The sequence below is a fragment of the Mycteria americana genome, chromosome 9, assembly GCF_035582795.1.
Source record: "Mycteria americana isolate JAX WOST 10 ecotype Jacksonville Zoo and Gardens chromosome 9, USCA_MyAme_1.0, whole genome shotgun sequence".
Taxonomy (NCBI): domain Eukaryota; kingdom Metazoa; phylum Chordata; class Aves; order Ciconiiformes; family Ciconiidae; genus Mycteria; species Mycteria americana.
This window is the reverse complement of record NC_134373.1, coordinates 18409040-18436285: the sequence shown is the minus strand read 5'-3', so window position 1 is coordinate 18436285 and position 27246 is coordinate 18409040. Positions and strand designations below refer to the sequence as shown.

At 39.3% G+C, this 27246-nt stretch overlaps 1 protein-coding gene across 2 annotated transcripts in view; it reads right to left on the bottom strand.

Annotated features, from left to right (window-relative positions):
• PDE11A (phosphodiesterase 11A) overlaps nt 1–27246 on the bottom strand; it is a 137370-nt gene that overhangs the window by 354 nt on the left and 109770 nt on the right. For both annotated transcript variants that reach the window (XM_075511602.1, XM_075511603.1), the window contains exons 15-19: nt 26164–26264; nt 21738–21815; nt 20284–20351; nt 16602–16672; nt 13586–13669 (exon numbers count right to left, since the gene is read on the bottom strand). In XM_075511602.1, the coding sequence (XP_075367717.1) occupies nt 13586–13669; nt 16602–16672; nt 20284–20351; nt 21738–21815; nt 26164–26264 (402 nt within the window). The remainder of the gene's footprint in view (nt 1–13585; nt 13670–16601; nt 16673–20283; nt 20352–21737; nt 21816–26163; nt 26265–27246) is intronic.

Below are 27246 nucleotides of genomic sequence, written 5' to 3'. Positions count from 1 at the left end.
AATACTGGCAGTATTTCCACTCCTCTGATGGACAGTCCAGGGAGTAACTGGATAAAAAGAGTTTAATATGCACCGTGTCCCCACCCTCCTTGCCCCCAGCTGTAAATTCCTGTGTAGGTAAAGCTGCTTGTTCCCATTGAGATCTCTTTATCTTACTTGGTTTACCTGAGGCATTAAGTAAGCCACCAACAATGTCAAAAAAGCACATAAGGGGGCAGAATTGCTGCTCAACTAGTTTAGCTTTGTAATCCTTAAAGATAGTCCTTTTGAGGCATCCCCCAGGTGCCTGAGGCTATCTGGTTGCTGGCATCTACGAGTAGGAGGTCCACTGGCTGGAGGACAAGTTGGACAAAGCTGAAATAACCTTCAGATTCTCCCTAGTGCTAGATTCTTATTTCCTATAGATGAGTAAACCACAACAGTACTGTGCTTTCCAAAGCTGGCAAAAAATCCATTTCTGTGTGCTCAAAACAAAGAAAAAAAAGTTTTATTTTTAGATTGCACTGAAATCACCTCTTTTCTACATACCCATGCCAAAGCTCACAGAAGCCAGTAACAATCTTTTATCTGGTTTCAGCTGGCTCTGAATCAGCCCCCAAATTATATAATCTCTGTACACCTTTGCTAGATGTTTAGTTTACCTTCCCCTTTAGTATCAAATACTTATGTGGAAAGACCACAAGTGCTTCACTTGGCTTTGTCCCTACATTAAAGAGAGACAGAACCTCATTAACAGCAGCACCTGGATGTGAAGAAAGGGTTAACTAGTTACCTCCAAAGTGGTCATGTGATGTGCTCTGTCAGGACAGAGGAGCATTATTCTTTTGCACCTTTTTTGATTAGCAAGAAGTGGGTTTTGCTGAGAGTTGGGTATCATGCCTTCTCTGATAGCATGGAAACTACGTATTTGTAATTTGAAATAAAGGGTTGGTGCAAGGAAAAAAAAAACCGACAGAGAAGACAGCAAAAGTTGTTTTTCTAAAAGTGCAGAAAATTATTAAGGAAAAGAAAGGAAAGGGGAAGCAGGTACCTTTGCAGTTGATCATTTTCATTATTTGCTTTAAATAGCAGGATTAACAGCAACCACTTTAAATGGTCCCCAGAGCCCAAACACCACTAAAGAACTGGATTTTTTTTTTTATAGCTAGTCTGCAAGCCTTGGGAGCTTGGTTAGCTACTGAAGTAAGTCTTGGTAGATTTTAATTGAGCTATTATATGATAATTAAGGGTTAATGGCCTGATTTTAAGATGTGCTGAAAACTTGCAATTTCAGTTGACTTCAGTAGGAAATATGAATGCTCAGCACTTCTGAAAAATCACACCATGAGTAAGTAGCTGATTTGTGTGGAACTTGAAGTAAATCTGCTTGAAATTATTTCCTTAGAATATGGCACAGACTGGGCAGATAATTTTGCAACCTTGGGCCTGGGGTAAGAGGCAGACTTTACCACAGGCTCTGCCACATATAGTATTGTTCGCTGGTGGTGGTCATTCATTTCACAGAATGGACGTGAATTTATAACATTTCCATCACTGTGCCTCAGAGCTCCCCATTTTTAGCCCTTTATTTCAGACCATTGTGTATTCCTCAAACTTGATTTGGCAGAGTCCAAAACAGAGGGGCAGTAATACCTCATAAACACCTGAAAATACCTGAAAAGCTCACTGCTGTTATCATTAGCACCTGCATTACCACTACCAACTCAGTGTCTAGAGGTAGCACATTAGATACTCAACTCCCGACAGCAACTTATCGGATCCTTTGCGTGCAAAGCCAGTACCCATCCACTGGCAGTTAAGCTTGCTGGTATTTCTTAAATCTTGAAAAAGTTTTCATGAAGTATTTTTCCAATATACAGTTTAGATTTAAAACCCCAAAATAATCAGTGTTTAAATCAGTGTTTAAAAATCACTGTGTTTCAGACATCTCTAAGCGCAAAGACGGCATTCTGCACTCACACCTGGTCAGCCCCAGGATCTGTAAGCACAAAATGCAGTACAGTCTGTTCCTGTCCTAAATGCTATACCAGCAACCTATACCTGCTACAGGCAACATAGACGCGAAGGAGCTCATTGGGACAGTGGACTTTGTCTCAGTGTGGCTGTGCAGCTCTAGGCTATGTCTGTGCCCTTTCTGCACTGTTTTTTTGCCAAGACTGACCACAGGACCATGATGTTTTCAATCCTAGTGCCAGGGAGCAAATGCAGAGGTCTGAGCATGACCTACTGCTGTGCCCATCCCTCCAGGCTTAGGCAGATGCCACACTTTTATGGTAGGAGACAGCCCTCTCACGTACAGTGCCAGGATGATTGTGAGAGCTTGAGCTGCTTAGATCAATTAGCTTTGCATCGACTACAGCAGAGACCAGAAGCCCAGGTAGATTGGGAATGGATTCAAGGAGCACCCACACAGTTCTACACTAATCACTGTATCTTATGAGCTGTAAACACATTGTAAATCCAAAAGTAAATACATATATTTCTTACAAATATATACCTAAGTGCATATTACAGAGTCTAATAACCCAGGTACAACAGAGGTTACCAGCTAAATAACAAGAATGGTTAACTAATAACATTAACTTTGATGAAATAAATTAAAAGGGATATTTAAGAAAGAATAAACCATGTCTTTAATATTCAGTTTTACCATAGCACAAGCAATTAATTCTACGGAATACTTACAAAATATATAGTGTAATTTTAAGAAACTTTATTTTGTAACACATTAATTTAGATTAGGGATACTTGACAGTGCAGATTTTGCACTTGGTCTATAAAATGTCTTTATTCAGACATTGATTTGATGTTTAAACCACTGCTTCTGTATTTAGTGTCCTTTCACTTTGGGACTCTTTCATTCTGATCTAGTCTTTTAATTAAACCAACTACTATAATTCCTACGGAAATTAGCTTTTATTTTATTTTTTCCAGCTACCAAAGCATTTCAGTAGGACTTTTCTGATACAAAGTACACAAATTGGATTTTATTTCTGCTTGAGATATAATTAAAAACTCATTTGATTACTATATATCTGGCCCTGTTTTAATTATTAAACTCCAGTAATCAATTTTCTTTTATGAAGCTTCTGGGAAATTATCTCAAAAGCAACACATTTCTCTCCCTTCTGGCAGGCTCTCGACCATTTACTGAATTACATTCATAGCACCTGTTCCTGATCTGGATTAAACCACCAATTTATTCCCAAAGCTATTTAAGTTTATTTGGCTGTAGCCTAGTCAGGGTTTCTACCTCCTGGCTGCACTTTTTACTTTCCATTTTATTGCATGAAAACCCCTTGATGTACTGCTCCTCCATGCCGCTATTTTTGATGCATGCCTCTTACAAACAGCTTTGCTAGTGATCTGTCTAATTTGGTATCCAGCTTCTTAACGCTCAATTTATTATCTGCCTCTTTTAGTAGGAAGAGGCTTGGTCTTCAACAGCTGTCTGACACGGGATACCACCACATAAACTCATAGCTCCAGAAACGCCCTTTTTCCTCTCCCTCCTTAGTGCAGCGCACGGGCTGTGAGCCGGTGGGCAGCCACAGCCAGGCGTGAGGCTGGGTGGGTGGTGGTGGTGAGGGAACCCCTGCCCAGGGGAGTTCCCGTCTCTGCGCCTGGGACCTCAACGCCCACTTGCAGTCCTGCTGCTGCAACGCAGCTGCCTTGCTACACAGCAATAGGTACAGCATTGGTGACCCTTCCCGTTTTATCCCCTTTGCTGTAAAAGCTGTTCTTAATCGCAGAGTGATAAAGCATGCTGGAAGAGCAGTCATGCTGGCGACTGCGTGCTCCGGCGTTAGGAAAAGCCAGACAGGTTTGCAGTTCCCTTCTGCATCCGTGTATTACCTCAGATGTGTGACTAAGCTGTTTCTCAGAAAGTTACTGTATAGCACTTTTTCTTACCACCTTCAATAATTTAGGTATCTTTTGTGACGACGTGCTGCTCTGCCCACAGCATACTTTCACAAAGTATAGCTCCTCTTACATATAAGCTCCAGTACAAGAAAAGGTTAAAGGCACTTCAGCAGTACATTGTGTGCATGGGAGAGGGGCAGAGCTGCCTGAAGGAATAGCTTAAAAGGGGGAGAGCGTGAGATACTCAGAGGAAGCTATTTATGGGAGAAGGGAGGGAGGGAACAGAGAGTGTTTTTCCTTGGGTATAGAGATGTATTTCTTAGGTACATTTTGCTAGATAAAGCATAGAAAATGCAGAAATAGTAGAAGTAGCAACAAACCACTTTGGGGAGAGGGTGATGGGTAGCAGTGGAGGCATTTGTTGGTGGATCTACCTCCTGGGTTGAAAGGTAGTGGTGGGGGAGAGGACTTCATCTGCTACATCACCTTCATCTCTGGGAAAGGATGTTATCTGAAGCAGCCAAGATGCAGCACAGATGTGGCCTGAGTCCAAGCTATTTCTAAAGCAAATACAACATTTTGTTGTATTCTAAGACTAATACCCAATCCATTTAAAGAGGAGCAGGGTACGCCCTAACTTAGAAACACCGCAGGACCTCCAGAGTATATACTTTTCTTCCCCCCACCCCCGGAGATTCTCATCCAAATATTGACCAATTCTGACCCTGCTTAACTTACGAGCTTTGACAAGCTCACGGAAGTATGGTTGTGGGTCTAATATTTGTAAAGTGAGTTTATGGAATAAGACCATATAAATTCACTTTTATGACTGAGCACATATCAAAAAGTTATAGGTCTCAGTGTTCACTCTACTTTGGAACCCAGTGGTTTCTAATGAATCACTTTTATTATGTAGGCAGTTTCTGAGTTGGAAGGGAGGACTAGTGACCGAGAAGCCATAGGGATAAATTCAGACCTGGTGTAAGCATATGAAGCATTGCTGAAGTCAAGAGAGTCGTGACCAGTTACAGCAAAGCTGAATTGGACTCCTGAGTTTTGCTGAAGTGGCTTTCACGTGAGAATACATAGGCCAAAGGTGAGCCATCTATCTGAAAGTCCTTGAACTTCAGATTAGTTCAGATAAAAGGGAACCTGTACTGCAGTCATCCACAGATTTGATCTTCATAATACAAATACTTGATGGAAGTTGTTTTGAAAAACAAAAAGTATTTCTGTATACATGCCCATGTACTATAAACAAAAAGACTACTAAAATTCTACCTTCTGTAGGTAGAATACAGAAGATAAAGCGATACAGAGAAGATACAGGGATTAACTTCTATGAACTTTTGACTGGGTGTGTATACGAATTAATTATTTGCCCTGCTGATTCAGGGCCATATTTAATCATTATGTTCCAGAAAAAATTACTGTATTTGGGAGGATGCTGAGTTCATGGGAAAAAAAAATTACTACAATCTCCTTATAGTTGAAGGAGACTTTATTTATTCCTTCTAGGACTTACTGAGGAGGGGTCCAGATCGTGAAATACATAATGCATCAGTGCATTACTTTTGCATTTCTGCCAGGGAATTTTTTTCTGATGCCTAAAAATGTAATTAGATGAAATGAATATACTGCTAACTTCCCCAACAGAAAATAGGGGTTTCTTTTATCTTCTCTATAGAAATTGTTAGCAGTGTGGAAGGAAGCTAATTGTGACTGGAAAGGGATCTAATACATGCACAAGTGTTCAGCTCTTCTACTATGAATTAGCGTTATGTTTCTTTCTGGTGATGGTACACTAGCAAGAATAATGCTGCACTCCTTTGTAAGTAAACATGCATACTAGAGAGGGATGTATATATCTTATATATCTTATAAAGTAAGATTCTCCACTGGTAAAATGTGCCAGGTACTTCAGGGAGGAAAATAGGTACAGAGCTCCTGGTAGCCAAATGTGCTCTGACCAATATCAAGCATGCTATGCTATCAAAGGGAAAGAGTAATACTGAAGGACTGGGTACCTACTGAAGTAGCTCAACTGATGTGTTGCTATAGTTGCAAATGATTCATCTGTCGATAATAATTTCATGAAACCAAGGGTTTGCTCAGAAGAGGAAGAGTTATTATTTCATAAACAACTTCTTATTTTGCTCTGCTGTTTATGGTTTGGATTCTACGTCTGAAGCATGCAAGAGACAGAATGTTTCTAACTCTTTTCCTTTCAACATTTTAACCAAGCAGCAGATCAATGTCTTCTGCCTTGCTATTAAATGGATTTTGAAAAACTCTTCAAACCATATCAGTCTCATATCCTTATTTAGTTCTTTGAATTTGCCCTCAGCTGGGAATTCTGCAGGCAACTGTGATTCTGTTGTGTTAAACACTTACTTGAAGCGTTTCATCCATCATCATTTCTAGTCCTTTTCTGATGCAATGTAGTTTGTGCTTTGTCTTTCTTGAAAACTGAATGGCTGTTAAATTATCCATTTATCTTCTTTCAGATTTGCTGTACAATTTGAGTTCCCTCTATTGGCTGTCTCTTCTACCTTATCTGCCAACTTTTCAATCTACTTCCTCAGATCTTTATAGACATTTCCATACACGACTGCATGTCCTTCGCAACACATTGGGCAGATAATTCTAAATAAGACAGCAATAGAAATTGTAGTATTATGAATTATTCACTTTTTCTCACAGATCAGGCTGAAAGCCTTTAGTGAAGCTAAGGCAATAGCAAATGTTGGTTTTCCTATCTTCTCCCAAATATCTTTGTTGATGACCTGCCCTTTCAGTTGAGACCTTTTTGGCACAAGATGACTGTCTCAGAAGTAAGTTGAAGTACTCTTGTTTGAAGGGAAAAAGTACTTGGTTTTGCTGTGTCTTCTTCTAAGCATTTTGGGAAAACTTGTACATTCCTAAAATTGTTGATAGTAATACAATGTTTCATCAATAATCCCACCAAATTACAAAAATCCTAGAAAAAATAATGTTCTGTTAATTTCCAAAAGCAAAATGAATTCCTCCCTCCTCTCAGGAAACAAGAAAAGAGGATCAGGATCTTTGTGTCCACTGTAAAAAGATGTTCGTGATACCCACAGACACAAAAATCCTTGCTCTGGTTTCTTTTTCTTTCCTTTCCTGAAAGGAAAACTATGCCTTTCCATATTACACTGTGAAATAGTGACTGACTTAGAAGGGAATTGCAAATAAAAGCATTCTTTCTTCTTTTCCTGGTTTTTCTTTCTTGTATAGCTCTTCTTCACCTTTTCTCTCTATTAGTACAAAAGTAGCAGAAAAAACAGACTCTTAGGTTAAGGGCATGAGGTAAGAAAAAAAGTTTCTTGACACATTGTGTTACTGGAAGTTGTAATACACTCATAGTATCTGAGTTTTCTGAAAGTTCAAGAGAATTCATTCTGGGTGGCCTCATTTAGGTTCATCATTAGTAGACAAGCAACAAGGCAACTAAAGTGCTGAACCTAGTTGAGTTCCTATTTCAAGGCTACAGAAAGATCCTTCTGCAGTGCCAAAATCTCCTTTCTCTGGGACAAACCCTTATTCCTAACATAATCCTTAACTACCAACTTCCCCCAGCACTGGCATTTGGCCTGATTAAGTTTCCTCTGAAGCAAATTTCTTACAAACACAGCAGAATATGTTGCACCTGCTCTTCCTTGGATAATATTACCCCCTGGATTTCAACACAAAGTGAGACTAATTTGATCTGCCAATATCTGTGCAGCCTCAGTCCATGGTGTATCACATACTGCATCCTGACCCTATCTGCTTTACTAATCCTTGTCAGCCAGGCAGTCCCAGGAAGCATAGATGCATTATCTCTCACTCTCTGTGTCCAAATCAAATGTCAGAAATAAGCCCTGCCAAAAGTGTGCATCTTTATGGTATTCTTTAGGATCTATTGAAAGTTATCCTCCTCTTCCCTTGACATGCTACAAAGGAAAAGCTGATTTCAATGAGAATCACACAGAGCTGATCAAAGTGCTTCCTGTGAACACATTTTTTCCAATAGCTTAGTCCTGATCCCCCCCCCGCCGCCTTTTTTTTTTTTTTTTTTTTTGGTTAAGACACTTCTCAACAACTTGTGAACATATTTCAGGGAATGTCTATATATTGCTTACGGTGAACAGCTCACTACTTAGTGCTACCTCTGTCCCCTGACTAGTTGCAAACTTAAAACAGAACAGCAGTGCTCTGACTTTTGTACCAACAACCCCAGGTATGAGTGAATGGTGGGTACAGCAAGCCATTTCCAAAATGTTCATATAGATAAACTCTTCCCCATTAAATAATTTTAAAAGTTTTTCAGTTCTGACTGTACAGAGAGGACAGAAACATCTGAAGGAAGAAGTCATTGTTTTGGCTGCATCCAGTGACTCTTGCCTGAGCAAGGACTAAGCCATCCCATACAGTCCATTCTGGACAAGCAGGACTTCTAGAGGAGTGGTCCAAACCCTGAATTTCTTATCAATATTTCCTTATGCAAAATTGTAATTGAAGGAATGAGGGAAAGGGATAGAAATGGTAACTGAGGAAGGGCTGCATCAGGACATAGCAGCATAAGCATGATTCTTAAAGCATACCTTTTCCTCCTTCTCTGCAAAGGAATATTAAATGGTTAATCTCCTGCCTTATAATTGTAACTAGAGTATACACTTTTAGAAAAAAAACACCATGTGTGCGTATGCACTTCCAATTCAGCTGTCAGTTAATTCTTGAACCAGAGAAGTTAAAGCATAGAGGTAGCTGTGATTGTTGGAGATTTCTGTATATTTTTCTATACTTTGTAGAGGCTCTACCATTTATGATACCCTGTGCATTTAATGTATGCTTACAAGCAGAATAGATGCTTTTGCAGCTACATCATCATACTCTAAAGACAGATTTAATTACAAGGCCAGACATTATCTTCTGTAGGAAGACAGGCATATCAGAGCTCTTGGAGTTGCAGACAGAGTGATTAGATTTCTTTATAAGTACATCAAACAATGTGATAAAGAAGGACTCTGTCCCTCCACATTCCATTCAAAATGTTTAAAGTACTTGCTAGGCTAAACATAAATGTTTCTACTCTTTCCAGATTCCCCCTAGAATATTGGATGCAGTAATGCAAATTCACTTCTGTAGATACTATTATATGTTTAAAGCTCTCAATACCCAAGAAAATCTTGAATAGCACTAAAAATAGCACTAAAATGGAGCAGTTCAATGGAGCACCAAGGTAGAGGTGAGCAGGGCAATCTCAGGCACGCATAAGTTGTAAAAGCTGTGAGCTTCTTTATCTTCCACAAAGACATCTCCCTTAAATTTAAATCGCTGCTGTCATTGTCACTGACTACCTGACTATGTATTTATCTGCCCAGAAGCAGAGTGCATGGCCTTTGGCCCTGCTATTCATAGTGTTACTGTCTCTGCCTAACAATGCTGTGAACAGAGCTGGGCTTCTGTTAGCATCTTTTGTTTGATGTGAATCGCTGAAGCTTTGATGTTGTTTGTGAGAAAAATAATGATTAAAAAGCATAAGATCTTCACTCTCCCACTCTGTCTGCTCCCCACAGAGAAATCTAATCTGAGTTGGGAAAAATCTGTGACTGATCCTGTCTTAGGTACACACAAACCACAGAGTCCAGGAGAGAAATCTGTTAGTGTTGAAACTCTTAGCATCTCTTTAGTGGAGGGTCAGAGAGGTAATTTGTCTCAATGATCAAAATTCTGTTTCCCGTTACATGAACATGTATGTCCAAGTAGGTACAGAATACTCTCTCTCTGTGTGGTGAACACAGCTGTCAGTGTAGCCATAGTGCTTTATTTCCAGTGGGATGTCTTAGATTTTCTCCTTTAGTTGCATGTACTCCCCTTTATAGAATATTCTACCAAAAAAAGGGGATGATTACTTCATACTGAAGCTACATTAGTAGATTTGAAATGCTCTACAGTTCCAAAAAAATGCATTTTTCCTTATAAATTATTATTCTAATAACCTTGTTCCTCATCTCTACTGACGAACTCTTTTCTTGCTGGCATTTTTGAATGAAGAGCAAATGTGATGCAGTAAAGCGTAACTAAAGCCCCTAAAATCAGAGCTTCAGAGTAAATGGATGGCTGTTCTTCTACTCAGGCAAAAACTCCACTGTCACATAAAAATACTCTGATCAGTGATCACTACAGTAACAAAAAAGTAAATTCAATAAAATTATAATGTCCCAAGTGTAATAAAAAGCAATGAACAAAAAATTGGGAAGCTTTTATCTTCACAAACCTTTGATCCACAGTGTGAAGGAAACAGATTTGATTACTAAGCTATTTTGAAATTGGAGGTGGCTTGATTCCCACATTGAGCAGCAGATGTGGTAGAGAGCAAGGGAGCAGAGCCATGGCTTACCTGGTGCCAAGAGCAGAGTCAGGCTTACAGAGCAAACACAAAAAGGTTTTGGATTTAGACACTTGGATATGGGAAATCTAGCTGTCTATAATTCCTGATTATTTTTTTTTATATCCCCAGCTATCATTCCGTATCTATATTTAGCTTCAAGCTCCATGTTAGCTTATGATACAGCATGTTTTGTATATCTTTGACCTTCTTTCTTCTGGGTCAGATGGGCATTCCAAGGGGCAAACAGGATTACTAATGGAAGGTGCACAGATCTTGAGGATTTGCTAGTCACTTGTAAACCTCCTCACAAAAAGGGACCAAACTCAGAAAACAGTTCTAGCCAGCTAAGCAGAGGGATGTGATACACATCCCCCAATAAAGACGACTTCATTATCCTTTACTTGGGAGAAGAACTGCACCTTAGAGTGGGTTTTCTTGAGCTACCTTAAGGAATTGCAGAGAGCAGAGCAGATGCATAAGGAGGAAGTAGGGCCACATCTCCCCAGAAGACTGATCAAGTCCCAAAGAAAGTTTCAGAATGGAAAAAAAAATAAGGCTAGGAAGGCCATAACTCTCTAAAATGCTCTGCAAAGTTTATATACTGTTTTAAATATGAAACATTCCTTGTGGGCACTCTGGTACATAGCCTTGCTTATAAGCTTTGACTGTGGAGAAGATATGGTTAGCTATAGTACTGTCAGTGGCACTGGGGTGGTGTCAGACCGCTCCTGGAAGTTTGGGCTGTGAAGCTCCTTCTGCATTGCATACTTTGGACATCTGCAGCTGCCAGGAATAGCCTACTCTTGGGAACTACTTTGAGCAAAGAAAATTTCAGGAGGCTCTGCTGATCTCCTGTCTGACTTTAATGGGAGTTGCCAGCATTCACTGGTTGCTGGGACCATATTTACTGTGTGGGTGTCAGATAAAACAGCACAGCATTAGGTCCTGCTGTAGCAACTGCATTGGTATAGAAGCGTGCATTCCCTACAGAGGGCTTCAGGGCTCTGGATGCTAGGATCTGCCCACACAGATTCAGGAATTCTAATCACTAGCATGGAAAAAATTACATGCAAAAGCCTTGATTTTGTTCTCTATGGTTTAATGTTATAATTTTGGTATCACAATGAGTGTCAAATGTTTATGTCAAACATACGGTTTTTATAAGCACTATGCTAGTGAGCTATATAAGTACCGCTAAGATTTTACTAATTTGTCAGCTGCCACTCTGCCTCTTTATGTTGCATTTGTAATGATGTAACCCATTCTATCCCCACATGCAGTCCCTACAACGTATTAGAATGGCTAGAATTTTAAAGAATATATTTGGAAAGAAAAAAAAAGAAATGTAGGACTTGGCCATAGTTGTAGTGTTCAGCCAGCCCTAAACGGAGGATTTACAATGCCTGAATACACTGCTGATGTGATATGTGTATTAAGGTTTGATTAAGCTGGATATGAAAATTAAAACTTGGCTTCACATTGAGGAGAGAATCTCCCGCAGTGTGATACTATGACATCAAGTTTTCTGTTTACCCCTAAGGCTGGTGCTGCAATGACTTCCAGGTTTGATGGTGTCTCTTTTTTAAATTGTTGAGCAGCAGGCTAATAGCTGCACAGCATGATGCAAAGACAGCAGAAAGCAGGGAAATCAGATGTGAATATATTCCCCAGAGATCTCCTGCTAAGATGGAGCTAACTAACCAGAGCTTTAGTGTTCAGATGTAGTCTTCTCATACAGAGGATGGTATGATTATCAGCTCTTCCTGCTTTATTGTACGTTCTTGGCTTACAGATGCTATTACAAATCATGAATTCTGGTATAATATGCATTCTAGTGTAATATGAACTATTACATCGAAAGGAACATTATTTTTAAAGAGTTTTCATCCAAGGTGAGTTCCCCCCACCCCATATTGTCCAAAATTATCTTGGTATTTAAAAAAATAGAGGTTTATTTTCTTCTTCTGTGCTTGCTTTGTCTTAATTGTTCGAAAGCCATAGATTTAGTTCATTTCATCATGACAAAGACTGACCTAAGAAAGGGACAGGATCCGCTGGCAAAGCAGTAGCCCACCTTGCTGTTTACACAAGCGCATGTTGTCTGCATCACACAACAGGAGTTGCCCTTGCTGCTGGGCAGTCACTTCATTATTGCCACAGTGGCAGCCTCAGTTGCCACAAGGTATAGAGGGCAGGGGAAGCACATCATCCTTTTAACCCCGTTTGCTATTGGTGACATACCTGGTCTGTAAAATGAAAAGGAACTGCTAATCCATTATTGTGTGTGTGTAGGGAAGCTACATTCAGGCAGAAGCTCAATAGTTTAATGTTAACATGGCAGCTGGTACCTGCTTCCCAGCTCTTGGCTTTGTGTGATCACTGACTCATTCATTGCTCGGAGTTGTGAGGCAGTTTGGGGTGCAGTGGTAACAGGGAGAACTTACTGCATTTCCCCAAAAATGCCTAGTGAGAACATCCCCGTGTTTTCTCAGGTATCAATGGCCAAACTGGCAGCCTTTAATGGCATAAGGCAGTCTGTATGGTTTCAGTGAGTAGGAGGAAGACTGGCTGACAGTTATTGATGGTTAAGTTTTTATAGTGTTATTTTCCATTTATCATCCTGCTTGTGTAGCTCTGCTTTCTATACACAGAAGAGAGAAAAAGTTAAAATGGTGAAGCTTATGTTACACAAGTCAAATTCTGAAGCTGGTTTAATCCAAAAAGAGAGAAGCATTATTCTGGTCATCTATAGTCCTAATAGAGTAATACTTGAGAGCTTATACACCTTGTACCAAGCACCCACGCAGTCTGTGTAGGAGCATGATTAAAAGAGTAAACTCCAAGTTAAACAGCACACAGGTTAAACCACAAATCATTTGTCACCGACCTTAAAGGCTTGGCCTGGAGTGCCCCTTAACAGTTTGCAAAGGAGCCGGAAGGGAGTGCAAAGGCTCAGCCTTGAGCTTCCCTTTGGGTCACACATATTCGGACAGGTCTGACAGCAGTACCTAATGAGGCCGTCCCTCTGGCACCTCTCTGCAGAGCACTCCACACCTTGCCATGGTGAGAATCAGTTTGTCTCAAACATAATGAAATAAACAGTTGCCCTATCAGCTTTTATAACTTAGAGAGGAATTATGTTTATAGATATTACCACCTTCAGGGAATCTGAAGATTTCTGCATAGAATTCAGACTTTTGGAAAAGTCAAAGGAAGCTAAGAGTTCAAATAGCCTTCAAGGCTGCACTGTAAGCTAACTCTTTCTCCCTAGAGAGACAAGAACAATCTTCTCTGGACTCTACAGGAGCAGTAAGTAAAAATTACCTCATATAATGGCATGCAGATGCTATCAATCCACTCGAGCTGCAACCTGGGTAGTTCATCTTTCCTGTTCCGATCAAAAATGGCCTGAATTGAGAAGGGAACAAAACTGTCATGCTTTATTACACTGGAGTATTTTACAGACACATCATCCAGCACTTTGGAGCTATGATCAAATTCTCACAACCAGAACACTTTGTAAACCGTAATCAATCTTTGCAGCAGTCTCCCTACTGCTTTGTCTGGCATGAAAAATAAACTGTTTATTTTCAATTCTGTTTTGAAATTTGTAGGCTGAATGTATTTGAATTTTATAATTCTGTGATGTAAAATAAATGCTCCACAGTTGGAGTTGAGCTGGTAAGAAACCTCCTGCAGAAATGTAAAGTAGATACCTTTGAGCAGAAATTTCTCTTTTCTCACATAGGGTTTTCCAGCTGAGCAAAATGAACAGTGGTGGATCTGGGCTGGCTCCCTCCCTCCCAGTTACAGACCCTTTCTGCAGAACCAGCCATGTCTGTGAATCCAAAGGATGGGGAATCAACAGATCCGTTTTGGGAGCAGTTATCAGTTTGTTATTCTGGAAACAGCCTAATTCACTGCTTGCAGCAGTCCCCCCGTGAGGAAATTATAGAGTTCGAAGCTGATGTTTAAGAGGCTCAATTATTGGCTGAAAGGAGATGGAAGAAACTGAGTTCTGAAAAGTTTGAATGTGAGTTGAGTTTCCTCCATACCCCGCCTGAGATTACTTGGGTCCATCAGCTTTCTGTCTACAGGATTTTAATCCTCCTTCTTGTGGCCCATCCATACCATTTACCGAATGCCTTTTCTTACTCTCTGAATATGCCAAATTTAAAATCTTTCTGTCTTTTTCTGTGGAAAGTCTGTTCTTATTCTGGGGTCATCTCCTCAAGGTTGATGTCTCCTGAGAAAACTTACTTTCCTTCTGTACCTTTGAGAAACTCCAGACTATACATATTACATTACATTAAATGTCTGGCTGAATTCTTCTAGTTGTAGCCTGTTCTTTCTGACATAAACAGGTATCACACAGTGTATCTAAATAAGACCAGGAGGTCTTATTGACTCTGTGAAGGACTCTGTGAACTGAAATGAGAATCTTGGGTTTAATTTTGGAGAATTCTGTATTTCCTATTCAAATAATTTTGAAAAATCCTGTCATTTTCAGATCGTTATAAGCACAATGCAAGAAAAAAATCCTTGAGTTGTAAGATAAGAAAATATCACATTATCTTCCTGACTAACAACTCTCTTATCTAACTAGCAGCCATACCTATCTAGGTGGCTTGTCATAGCAAGATGTCATTAAATAGATCAGCATTTGATCTTGTTTAAAAATTCCTCATTAATGTGGCAAAACTCTACATGATTTTGACCCTTAGCCATCAACTGTTAGAACTGATGAACTTTGTGATTATTCACTGGCCTTATCTCCCAACATAAAACACTTAATACATCCGTTTACTGGATTCTTTGAAATTGTGAAGGGCCAGAGAGGAAAATCTTCCTTCAAGCTGTATGGCTTCAAAGCATCCTACATGTGGCCCACAAATTACTGTATCCCTTGATGCAGACTGTAGAGCCCAAAGGAAGAGTGAGAGGGCTCCTATGATGGAGGAAATACTGAAGATACTTATAGCAATACAGTCGTCTTTCCCACCTGTCTAGGCTGTTGGATGCAGATTTTCAGAAGACACCAGCCAGAAGAAAGCTCTGGCTTTTGTCTTTCTCTGCACTTCTACCAAGTCTACAGTATGTCCAAAATGTAGATGTAATAACACACCTTAAAATAATTCTTAAGGTTGCTGGACCTGGGCCATTTGCACTGGGATTCATGGCTACTTGAAGACAGTAACATTAATGTATGTGTTGAAATAAAATTACTTTTATTATGCTTCATTAGCATGAGAAACACATTTTGCAGATTTTATATACAAGGCAGGAAAGGCATTATATCCATGTTATATGGAATGGTACTTGCAGTTATTCAGGCCTAGATTTGGTCTCAAAATTGTGAATACTGTGACTGACTGATTACTCTTCTATGGGACTATAGCTACCATTTTTTCTGAGATGTACACACAGAACTACTATACGGAAGAAATCCATTAATGTCCCAACCTCTGACAGTATACAAAGTGAAAAGCCATTTACTGTATCTGAGCGTGGTTTACTACAAACTTTTAAACTTACTGACTTCATTACATCACCACAGGCTCATGTGCAAGTATTAGCAAAGTGAGAACAAGTCTGAGCCACTGGAATGGTCTTTTTATTTTTGGAAGCATAAACATATTTGTGAATGGCTTGTAAGTTAAATTCTTTAGACTACTCTCTGTAACCCTTCTCCTGTTGCCTCCAGATAATGGCTTGTCAACATTTTGAGGTATTTAACCTGGATAAGGTTAAATCTTCTCTGAATCATTCAAATCTTCAAATCATTCACTGAAAATTGTTCACTGAACGATTCTCAAATAGTTCACTGAAAATCTTTATGAAACTTTTTTCTTAGTTCCTGTTTGACACTTTATACCCATCTGCCTATATTCCACTCAATGCCAATTTATCCTTTAAATCAGTGTTATATTTAGTTGTATACCTACAGAAATGCTTTTCAGCATTTGATACATCAAACAACACAGATAGACAGCTGCAGCATAAAGTAAATCTGACAATTTTGATTTCTGTAAGTAGATGGTGATTTTTTATTTGAATATTGTGTATTAAAAACAATACCTGTTGCTTAGAAAATTAACTGACAGAATAACCTTGGGAATAGGTACAGAAAATGGGGAGAAGGGCTGAATGCAATAGTGACTGAGTTGATTGGAGAGCTTTTATATATGGCTCTAAATGCATGTCCTTATTGGACAGAGCTTTTATTTATTCCAAGATTTTTCTTTACATACAAAATACAGTTAGTTTTTCTGAATTACCCCAATGATATTTTCTTACCTTATAAAAATTAGTAACTATTTCAGAAGTAATAAAAACTTACTGAAGGGGTGAGTTTGAGTTCAGATCTTTCTCTGTCTCCTTGTTCAAAGAACTCACTGGTTACCAGCTCAGCTGCCTAAAACATAAATCATGATAAAGATTAGAGTTCTTGCTACATAATTTTTAGGGTAATGAGTTCTGGCTCAGACCATGACTTCAGCCTGTGCTTAACTGTAAAGAAGTGAATAGCCCCACTTAAATGACTGATGTCAGGCACATGTTTGTATAGTTTTCAGGACTGAGCATACAGGGGGTATAAACAGCCGTAACCACCGATAGGCACACTTATCCCTTTTTGATAGGGAATTGACTGGAGGAATTACATTGCAATGGCAAGGTAGCACTCAATGCAGTTATATGCAACTTACTCAAGTACTGAGAACAGAATAGAAAATTACAGCTTCTTGTTGGCATGCACAATTATGTCTGTAAAAATGCTTTGTAAAATGTGCAAGAGCTCTCTGGATATTTACAGACTGTTGCCCTATATAAACAACTTCACTTGTCCAAGAAACTTAATTAACCAATAACTTCTGTTGTTTTAATTTAATGTGAAAACATAAAGGTTTTTTTCCCCACTAGGCTTTACTTTTTTCCCATGACTGTCATCACTATAGGATCTGAATATCTAAATATGAACTCAGATTGTGATTATCATATTGAATCAAAATTGAGAACTGGTGGGTTGGAAGTTGGAATGAGTCTTCCTGATTTTTGTGAATGAAGATGTTCTATTCAGCAGAGCTTTGTGCTTTGCAGAAGAACACAAGATTTAAAAACAAAATTAGTTATGGAAACAACAGGAATTTTAGGAGCTCAAACAGTGAGCAATCCTGATCTAGTAGCCTTTACATACTGTACTCTTCTCATGTGTGGGGCTTAGAAGGTAGGCACGTGTGACAGTTGAGATGCAAAAAACGGAAACTGATTGTCCTGGTTTCGGCTGGGATAGAGTTAATTTTCTTCCTACTAGTTGGTATAGTGCTGTGTGTTGGATTTTAGTATGAGAATAATGTTGATAACACACTGATGGTTTAGTTGTTTTTAAGTAATATTTGCACTAGTCAAGGAAAGGACTTTTCAGCTTCCCATGCTCTGCCAGGCGCACAAGAAGCTGGGAGGGGGCACAGCCAGGACAGCTGACCCCAACTGGCCAAAGGGCTATTCCATACCATATGGCGTCATGCTCAGTATAGAAACTGGGGGGAGTTGGCCGGGGGGGCAGCAATCACTGCTCGGGGACGGGCTGGGCATCGGTGATGATGGGTGATGAGTGGTTGTATCACTTGTTTTTTCCTGGGTTTTGTTCCTCTCTCGCTCTCTTGTTGTTTTCCTTCTCATTACAGTTTGTTGTTGTTGTTTTTCCAATTATTAAACTGTTCTTATCTCAACCTACGAGTTTTCTTACCTTTGCTCTTTCAATTCTCTCCCCCATCCCACCGGGAGGGAGGGTGAGCGAGCGGCTGTGTGGTACTTAATTGCTGACTGGGACTAAACCACAACACTGGTCTACTGAAGATGGCATTCAGTTCCTAAAGCTCCTGTCATGCCTCCTTATTGTTTTCAAGTGTTTTCAAGCTAGGAAATGATTTCATAATGCCAAGGCACAAGAGGGTGAACTAAGGAGACAACCTGCACTTCATAAAATCTCAAAATTTCTTGGTCTAGCAAATGCATGGTAGTTAACATTCACAAATCCTAAGCTTGTTATAGTTGAAATAAGGAGTACCAAAATAAATGGGAAGTAGGTGAAGTGATGTTATAAAGTACTCTTAAATCTTGAGCCAGGCTATCACACAGTTTGGAACTTTATAATGTATGTAATCCCAGCGCACTAATAAAATTCTGGATCAATACTCCAGATAGAGGAATAATTTAACAACTCAGCAGCAATTAAGGGGCTGCCAAGTGTATTGTATAAAAATAATCAAGACGCAGTCTCACCCCTGTCTCTCACCGCTATTCTGATCCTGTTCTCCTTGCGTCCCTTTCCCTCTTCTTTTGTCTGTTTCTGTCTTCTCTTCCTGAATTTTTCCTTCTTACATGTAGCCTTTATTCCCTTTGATTCATATATTTTAATCCTCCTCCCTCACTTTTCATGTTTTTTTCCTTTCGGCACAGTTGAGGTCCAACTATTTCCTGTTTTCCCTCTGTGGACTCATTAGCCTCTCTGCTCAACCAGGTAATGTTTCAATCAATCCCAGACTGGATTTTTCAATCTAAAGTAAACCTGTACACTAGGCTGCAGGGGAATTTTCACCTGCAGACCTCAAAAGCGATAAGGATAAAAAACCAGTTTGCCAGAGACGTCAGCACTAATTCAGCACCATAGCACAAAGATTGACAACATGGAAAACAGACCCTACCTGACATTTTGGCTGTCAAAGAAAATGGAGAAGCTAACTGGGTTAAAGAGGAAAAATGAGGAGGGATTGCACACACTGCAGCTGTGGCTAGGTGGCACTGAAAATTCTTGTGACTCATTTTCGCACTGCAGGATAGGAGCAACTTCCCTGATTTCCATGCGAAGTGACCATATTCTGGCCTAGTAGAGTAACAGCCTTAGAAGGACTATTGTCGTAGTCTGCTTATAAAAGCAAAAAAGACTCATCTGACAAAACTGCAAGCTGAGCTGAAGCCCTCACCACATAAATGCTTTTTTACTGAGTTAACGTGCATGTAACTTTCATACTACCACAAAGGAGGGCAAGTCCCTTTCAGCTTCTGCTACTTCCTTGTCCTTCTCCAAGACATCTGCCTGCTCCTGCCTCACTAGTTCTCTGGTCTACCTTCTCTTTTTCACCCCATCTTTTTAACTATCACTTTGCTGTTAAGCCAATCAAACTCCCTCCGGGTGCTTAGCCACTCTCAGCTGCGCTGGTATATTTCCTATTTACTTCTTGATGCTGTATATTCCTCCAAACTCTACGCAGCCTGCCTTCTACTGGCTTGTTCTGGACCTCAGTAAAGGACAGAGAATTATTAGCATAGGGACAGGAAATATTAAGGATGGATGCTGAGTAAGGAAAGATGCCTAGAAGAGGGAAAAATCATGTGGTAAAGGACAAGACATTGGGACAGGTTGCTTTCTCACATTGTAATTGTTGCCAATGCTGGACCCAAGTTTTATGTATATTTCTAAAGAGCCTACTCAGCAGCAGAAGCCTGAATTTTTATTTCTTTGTTTCGAAGTACAGGATGCTAAAAAAGGCTTTATACTACACTTGCAGTTTTTCCCATTGGTGTCGAGAAAACGAACACATTTCTCTTATCATATTTACTGAAGACTTTATGTTAATCAAAGTTTGCAGATCATCTGCTGGTATTTTTGATTTAGGGAAGATTCTGCCACTGCCAAGGAAAACTTTGGGACAAAACAAGTAAGCACAGCTACACGTAGCTAACGCTTTTTTTAATCCATCCTTTTTTTGATATGGATTTAAAAGGTTAGTAAGAGGAGAGGCTGTAAAGCCAGATCTCTTCAGGTACCTACATGCTGCTCACCAGCATGTGTACATGGAAAGATTATGCAATAAACCATTTCTTGCAGAAACCCCCTGCTATTTTTTTATAGCATTAATACCGCTGTAAATTGATTCCAGTTTTGGTCCCTTGTAAGCCAGGGCCCTGGGAATATTGTCCCGCCAGTCCCGCCTCCTCCCAGCCCTGCTATTAATCATGACTTGCCTGTCTTGAAATCTCCCACGGTTTGGTCACAGCTCCAAGGTCACAGGCTGTCATTAGCATTGATCTGAAAAACAGAAATGAACAATACAAGCTGAATCAACCTTTGTTGGATTTCTAAACAACTCTGCTCTGGATGCATAAATAAATAATATGTATATAAAATGTCAGCCCTGGCACCTTCTTTTCCTCCAGAAAAGAATGACATGTTTGAAATCTCAGCCATCAGCATGGCTTTTACATCACAATTGTGCCTAGGAAGCCTAATGTGTTGCAGGTCATCAGACAATGAATTTTGGTATTGTGCATTGTACACTAGAAAAGAAATGATATTGCAAGGGAGTAACTGCTAATTTTGCAATACTTCTAACACTACTTACATTAACACTTATAATATACTAGAAAGCATGTGCTTCACATGATATAAGTAAGGGTATTATTACATAATTACACCTGCAAACTGGATTAATTTATATGCCTATTTGTAAGTGACTGCTGTAGCAAGAGAACCTATAATCACAGGAGGCAGCATCCCAGACACTGTTTAAGCAGTTTCTACTGCTCATCTACAATAAAAATTTAAGATTTACTATGAGCTATACCGTTCCACTGTAGTTTAATACCTAGCTACAACCATGTTTTATATGCATTAGGAGAAAGAAACCATTCAGCTGTAGAAAGCGTTTATGTACAGTACATGATGCAGATAAAAGTCTAAGAAAGTTTAAATGAAGAACAAGGGCACTGAAAATGAAGCATCAAATATATTGCCTGAATCTAAAATTAGGAATGGGTGAAATGATATGGAAAATAGAAAATGGCCAATATTTTGGTCAAAAGACCAAAAGGAAACAGAATTTTAATGAAATTTCAGATAAAATGAGACGTAATCAGGCATGCATATGCAAATGCACACATTTTATTGTCTCAAAAGCATGGTGTACTCAAACCACCCACAATGTCTGAGGTTTTCAATAGGATGCAAGCTCAGATCATTTGTGAGGACTAGAAGAGTCCTGCGTGTCTGCAAATTCCCAGGTACAGACTAGAAGAGCAGAGAGAAGCATGGCCAGTGAAAGAAAACAGCTGAGAGGAGGAGGGAACGGGAAACGGACAAGAAAGATCTTTGTGTCCTGAGGCAGAACATTGATGCTTTCTGGAGAAAGAGCGGAAGGGCTGAGCAGTAACCGGTGAGGCTGGGAGAAAGGGAAGAAAACATGACAGAGTGTGAAGGCAGAAATAGGAATGGAGAATGTGAGGTCACACTGATTACATCCCTGCTGTTTGGTAATGTTTAGAAATCATACCATACATGTCATATCATGGATCATATTTTTAAAACAAGCTACCTTCTCTTGTTACTCTAAGTCTTCACTCCATGACATATGAAATTCCTTAAACAAACATGGCTACACTTTGAAATAACCAGAAAGCAAGAAATAGTAGTGCTCACCGAAATATTTCTCGGTGTTTTTTTATATTCCAATCATAACCACCTTTACTGACAAGTTCAAAAAACTCGGTCCTTCTCCTGCAACAAAACAGATTATCAGAGAAGCAAACAAGACACTTCCAGGGCAGCACTGCAGTAGAAACACAGTTCTCTGGGTGATACGAAATCATTGCACCTCATGTATTATTGTTAAAGTCGTTACACTGACAGTCCATTTAAGCGAAACATACTAATTTCCGAACATGTTCTATAAATGTCTGTTATCAATGTCAGAGTTGCCTAGTAAAAGCAATATTGTATTTATGGTCTCCGCAGATAAGGAAATAAATGGTACCAAAATGATCAGTCTTCCATGGAAGCATGAAATGCTACAGCAGTGGACAGACAGAAAATAGAAACACCCCTGAAATATATACACACTTCTCTTTACTTGTCCTTGTAAAATGATTTTTCCTTCTAGATCCTGAAGTGTTTTTCAGAGATGTGAAATTCCTGTTATTTCCAGCACACAGAACAGAACAGTGAGACACAGGAGCTGCAGATGTCTTGAGTTAGTAGTTCTTATTGACTAGAAACTAGGTCTCCCTGCTTGGTCCCCTGCTTTGTCTTCTAGAATATCTTGCCTATGGCCTCAAAGATGGACAAAACATGAGCCAGAACATGTTAATGCTTGTTTGGTGCCTTTAAGTACCAAAATTCTGACTCATCATAATCTGCAATTTTTTATGGCACTGAGACTCCAAGCAGCTCTTATTGCACGCAGTGTGACTGCAATATGAAACAGATCCTGCCCCAGATATAGTGGAAGTTGAGGTATAAAAATATGGAGCAACTTGCCCAGAGTGACACAACGTATTAGCATCAAAGCTGGAAAGCAAATACCTATGTTCTGAGTGACAGTCCAGTGCCCCATCTCATAGGAGACTGTGCTATCTCTCTGTCAAGTGAAAATGTAGTTAGATTCCCCAACAGGAGAGAGTATGCAAAGTCTTGTATTTTCTACATTTACTTCAGCTAGACTGAAATTTTGAACAGTGATTACTGAAAGCACAGTCTGACGGCAGCCAGTACAGGTTTTACACACAAGGAGATGCACACTTCCAGGAACATTGCCCTTCATCAATGGACAGAATTTTATGTGGGCCATGTTGCATTATTCTGATCCCTGACTGTCATGTGTTATATGACCAGTCACTCCTACTATAGGGCAGTTCTATAATGGATTTCATGACAGCAACTAGAACAGGGAGATATAAGGACTACATGATGATATCTAATGCCTTATGTTTTGTGAAATAAGATGTAAAAAGAGTTTCACATTACAAAATTTGCCAGGACAATGCAAAGTCACACATTCAGAAAACAAAATTCAGTTCTGTCACACGAAGTCATAGCATTGTGGCCCCAGTGGAAATAAGTATTGCAATGATGAAAATTTTAATGACCAAGAGTAGTTGGCACATAAACCTTAAACCGGCCTAATCCTGAGCAGATTATCAACAAATACAAACTCTATGAAGAAAGCGAGCAGTGGATTTTTGCATCCTGTATTTCAGTGCCCAGTCTAACAACGTAAAATTTGGTAATTATTTCATTTTGAAGTATTGGATATTCTGGGCAATTTATATGTTACTGGACAAAAACCAGGCAAGAATGTTTAAAGCTGAAAGCTCAGGAAGATGACATCTCAGAAACCTCAAACAAATTTAAAATATAGAGGTCCATACAGAGTAACTGAAAATGTGAGTCTCAAGGCCTTATGTTAAGCTGAAAAAATTAAAATGACAATTTTCTTTGAAATCCATTTAAATAGATGCAGAAGTAGTAGTCCAACTCCACAGAGAATTTCTAGTGTAGGAAGGACTCAACCTGAGGAAAGCAGGCATGTATAAGGAAACAATTTAGTGTTTCCTACTGGTTGCTTATGCATGGTATCCAAAACAAAGAGGTTTGCTATTACTAAGTAAACATAATATGCCAGGATTTCAGAAATAAACAGAATGATAACAATTTTGCAATGTCTTTGAGTAACATTGACTCTGGTTGTATTTTGCCTGGAAGGGAAAGTTGTCTTGCTATATATAGCAAATCCAGTTGCTCTAGAGCCCAGTGGCTCAAGACACCATTTGAGTGAATTTCCATAGACTTCATTTTGGTTCCATGCTTTTGCTTGTTGTATTATCTACAAGCATCATTATCTAGAATTATCTACTAAAATCAAGTATATTTTCCATCTGATCTTTCACTGAAAGTCATCTTTTTGTTTGTTTGTAGAAAAGTAGTGCCTTGAGAAGGTCATAAAGCCTTGCTCTGCCTGGGGTTTTGTTGCTGTTTTGCTAGCTGGACTTTGTGATCATTAGGTTTAGGCATTCTAGGAATACTGATATAAGAATTTCCTTCTCTACAAAAATATTGAAGACGTAGAAAACTGAAAAAAACAAGTTTGGTACTTGTGCGGAAACATCTGTTTATATAGGGTGGCTTTAAGAAGCGTAAATCATCAACGTTTCCAGGGAGTGATCTTCAGGCGCTTTTGGAAGTAAAGTAGCATAACAACTACCCGATTAATGAATCATAATAACACAAGAGGAAAAGATCACTTATTTGCAGGCTTCTGAGTAAAGAGGCCTCATTTGCTAAAAGCTTTCTGATTCATGTAGCACATAAAAATCAATTATGCAAGCAAGGAAGAATAATCTTGAAATTCAGCTGATGTCCCTTTTTGGACACTATTTCTCTGTATTAAAACTAGAAAGACAACTTGACCATGTAGTTTTTCAACCTAAGACAGACAGGGAAGAGAGCTCTATCACGTCTGGGTCTGGACTGGGTTCCCTCCCAAGGCACTGCCGCGGGCCCTCTCCAGGGCAGAGCCTCTGCCTCTTCCAGGGGCTGCAGGATCCTGGCCAGGGGAAGCACATGGGGCTGTGCCAGGGCAGCTGCCCTCTCAGCCCCTGCCACTCATCTCCTCCTTGACAACACAAAACATTTCTGCAGCACTTGTTACTTGTGGTGAGACAGGAGAACCCGTACTGACACATCCCTGTGGTCCTTGTATCTCCCTTAAAGCTATCAGCAAATTCCCCTGTCATACCAGCCCCCCAGATAACAAGCGATCCTAACAGACAGCTTCAAAAAGAGTACGCTTAAAAGGGTTTATTTGTCCTGCTCAGGATTTTCATGTCAGCAAGCAGAAATTTCTTCATGGACTAATGTTTAGAAGTTATTTATAATAAAACTATTCATTAAAACCCTTTCTTAATACAGCTCCTCTGAATAGAATTGCAGGAAACAAAGAATATCAGTGTGTCTACTGCCAGTACTATTTAGAAACAGCCCTTGGCACAGTAACCAAATACTGAGGAAAAAAAGATAAAGCAAACATTGCAGCATCCCAGTTAGCTTTTTTACAATTTATGGTTAAAAATACAATGTTGATATAGATAGTTGAACAATTTCAGGGTAAAGGCTTTGCCTGAAGTTTTCTGGAAACTTGGTTTGGTATCAACTGTCAGCACAAAGCAGTGGGGGAATGCAGGTATACCCCCCTAAAACTTGAGAAAAACATTACTAAATGCTACCCAGGACTGTTTGGGATACGACGCTAATAGACATCAAGCAAAAATTCGTAAGGATGAATTATTGTCAAGACTGGGAAGGTAGTATGCTGAAACTGCACACCTGTCAGCCACAGGCATGTGCCAGAGAGGGGGATGTCAAAAGTGCAATGTGACGGTGGTACCACGACTCCTCCGACTACATGCATGCTCCCACACATTCTCACTGGGAAGGGCTTGGTAATAATTAACAGTATTTGAAAAACATTAAATAGCACCAACTTGAAGACTACTTAGAGGTTTGATTTGCAAAGGAAAAGGAAGAAAACTGGATGAGAGAGATCCTATTACAGTTCTCTTGAGTTAAGCCTTTTAAGACCTATTCTCATGTGATACAAATTGGCCTAATTTGTCCTCAAAGCAGCAACGTGTATGCTTTCATTACCTCTGCAACTGGGTCTGTAACCAAGTATAATATTTCTTAGCATACATGTTTAGAAACTCTGAAATGGTGGAAAAGAATTCTAAAATGTCGTTGATTTTCTACATGCCTGAAGAAATGATCCACAGAAGGGACAGAAGAATTACGGGACTGAACTGTAACTGATTTCTGGGATTGCTCTGAATTATAAGCCTAGGATTTCTCTTGCTTTTTGTTGATACAGACACGTTACACATTAAAGCAAAACTTACTTGGACACTTGAGATATTTCTATTAGCCTAAGATATACTGAGTATTAGACTAAATCTCTTCAACCACAGCTAAACACTAATTTCTCATATTATATATCCTTATTGGTATTTAATAGGTCATTAGAGTAAGTTCTTCGAATTTTCATTTGTCAAATACAAGAAATGCCAATACTTACTCAAAATACAGAGTGAGGTCTGTTGCCAATATCGATTGCTTTAGAAGCTGCATAAGGTCACTGTAGTCCTTAGAGGACAAGTTAGCAAAGATGTTGTGACCCTATAATGAAAGAGATAAAAGAGGTAAAGGGCTAGCAATCAATATAGGTTTTTAAAAGGTTTTCTAACTCTTCAGTCTACTGTTTCCTGTAACAGAGGCCTTTTCTGATGCATGGCAAAACTACAACAAAATAATAATGTTAATACTGCCGAGATTACATTGGGGTGGAAGAGTTGACGACTGTAATCAAGCACCTGGGATGTTTTTCTAAACTCTGCTGAAATTATAGCCTCTTGAGGAAAGATTTACTCTTTGCTCTGACCCTGCACAGACTCAGTTTATGGGGGGAAAAAAACTATGGATACATCTCCATCTTTCCTCTTATTAAATGTTTTGGGGAGCAGTGCATTGCAGCTTTTGAGTTGTGCTCCTAATAGATTTATCTGTGCTTCTGCTTGCAGGCACACAAACTGCTGTTAGAGCAAAGACACTAGATCAGTTTTTCATTCAAAACAGCCCATTTGCTCACTCTGCCCATTATTGCGTTGTCTTACAGTGTATACAAGCATTGCCTATGCAGGCTAAAGAACCCCAACTTTATGCAGTTTCAAAGCCCTTTGTAGGCTCAATAGGCTACTTTTTAAGGGATCATGGATTAAGGATTTGAAAGGTACTCCATGGCCAGAATGAAAGGAAGCAAATTATTTAATATTGCTATTTGAGAGCAGGAAGGTCCTTTTGTAACTGAATTTCTGAAAACTGAGAGGGATGGACATCCTATAATTTCTCTATGAAATCCTAGAGACAATAAGCTGAAAGAAACAAAATTAATGGGAAATTCTAAATGTAAGCTTAAGAAGTGGTCTTTGTGATATTAGTAACATATAACTAAATTAACATAAATAAAAGTATTACACTTTTTTTTTCTCTAATCACCTATAGAAATAATGAGGTTCTTGCTAAACAGAGTCTTTGGTGGTATTTAGCACTGTAATGCACACATTCCGTATGCACTGCCATCTACTGCTTAGGAAGATTAAAA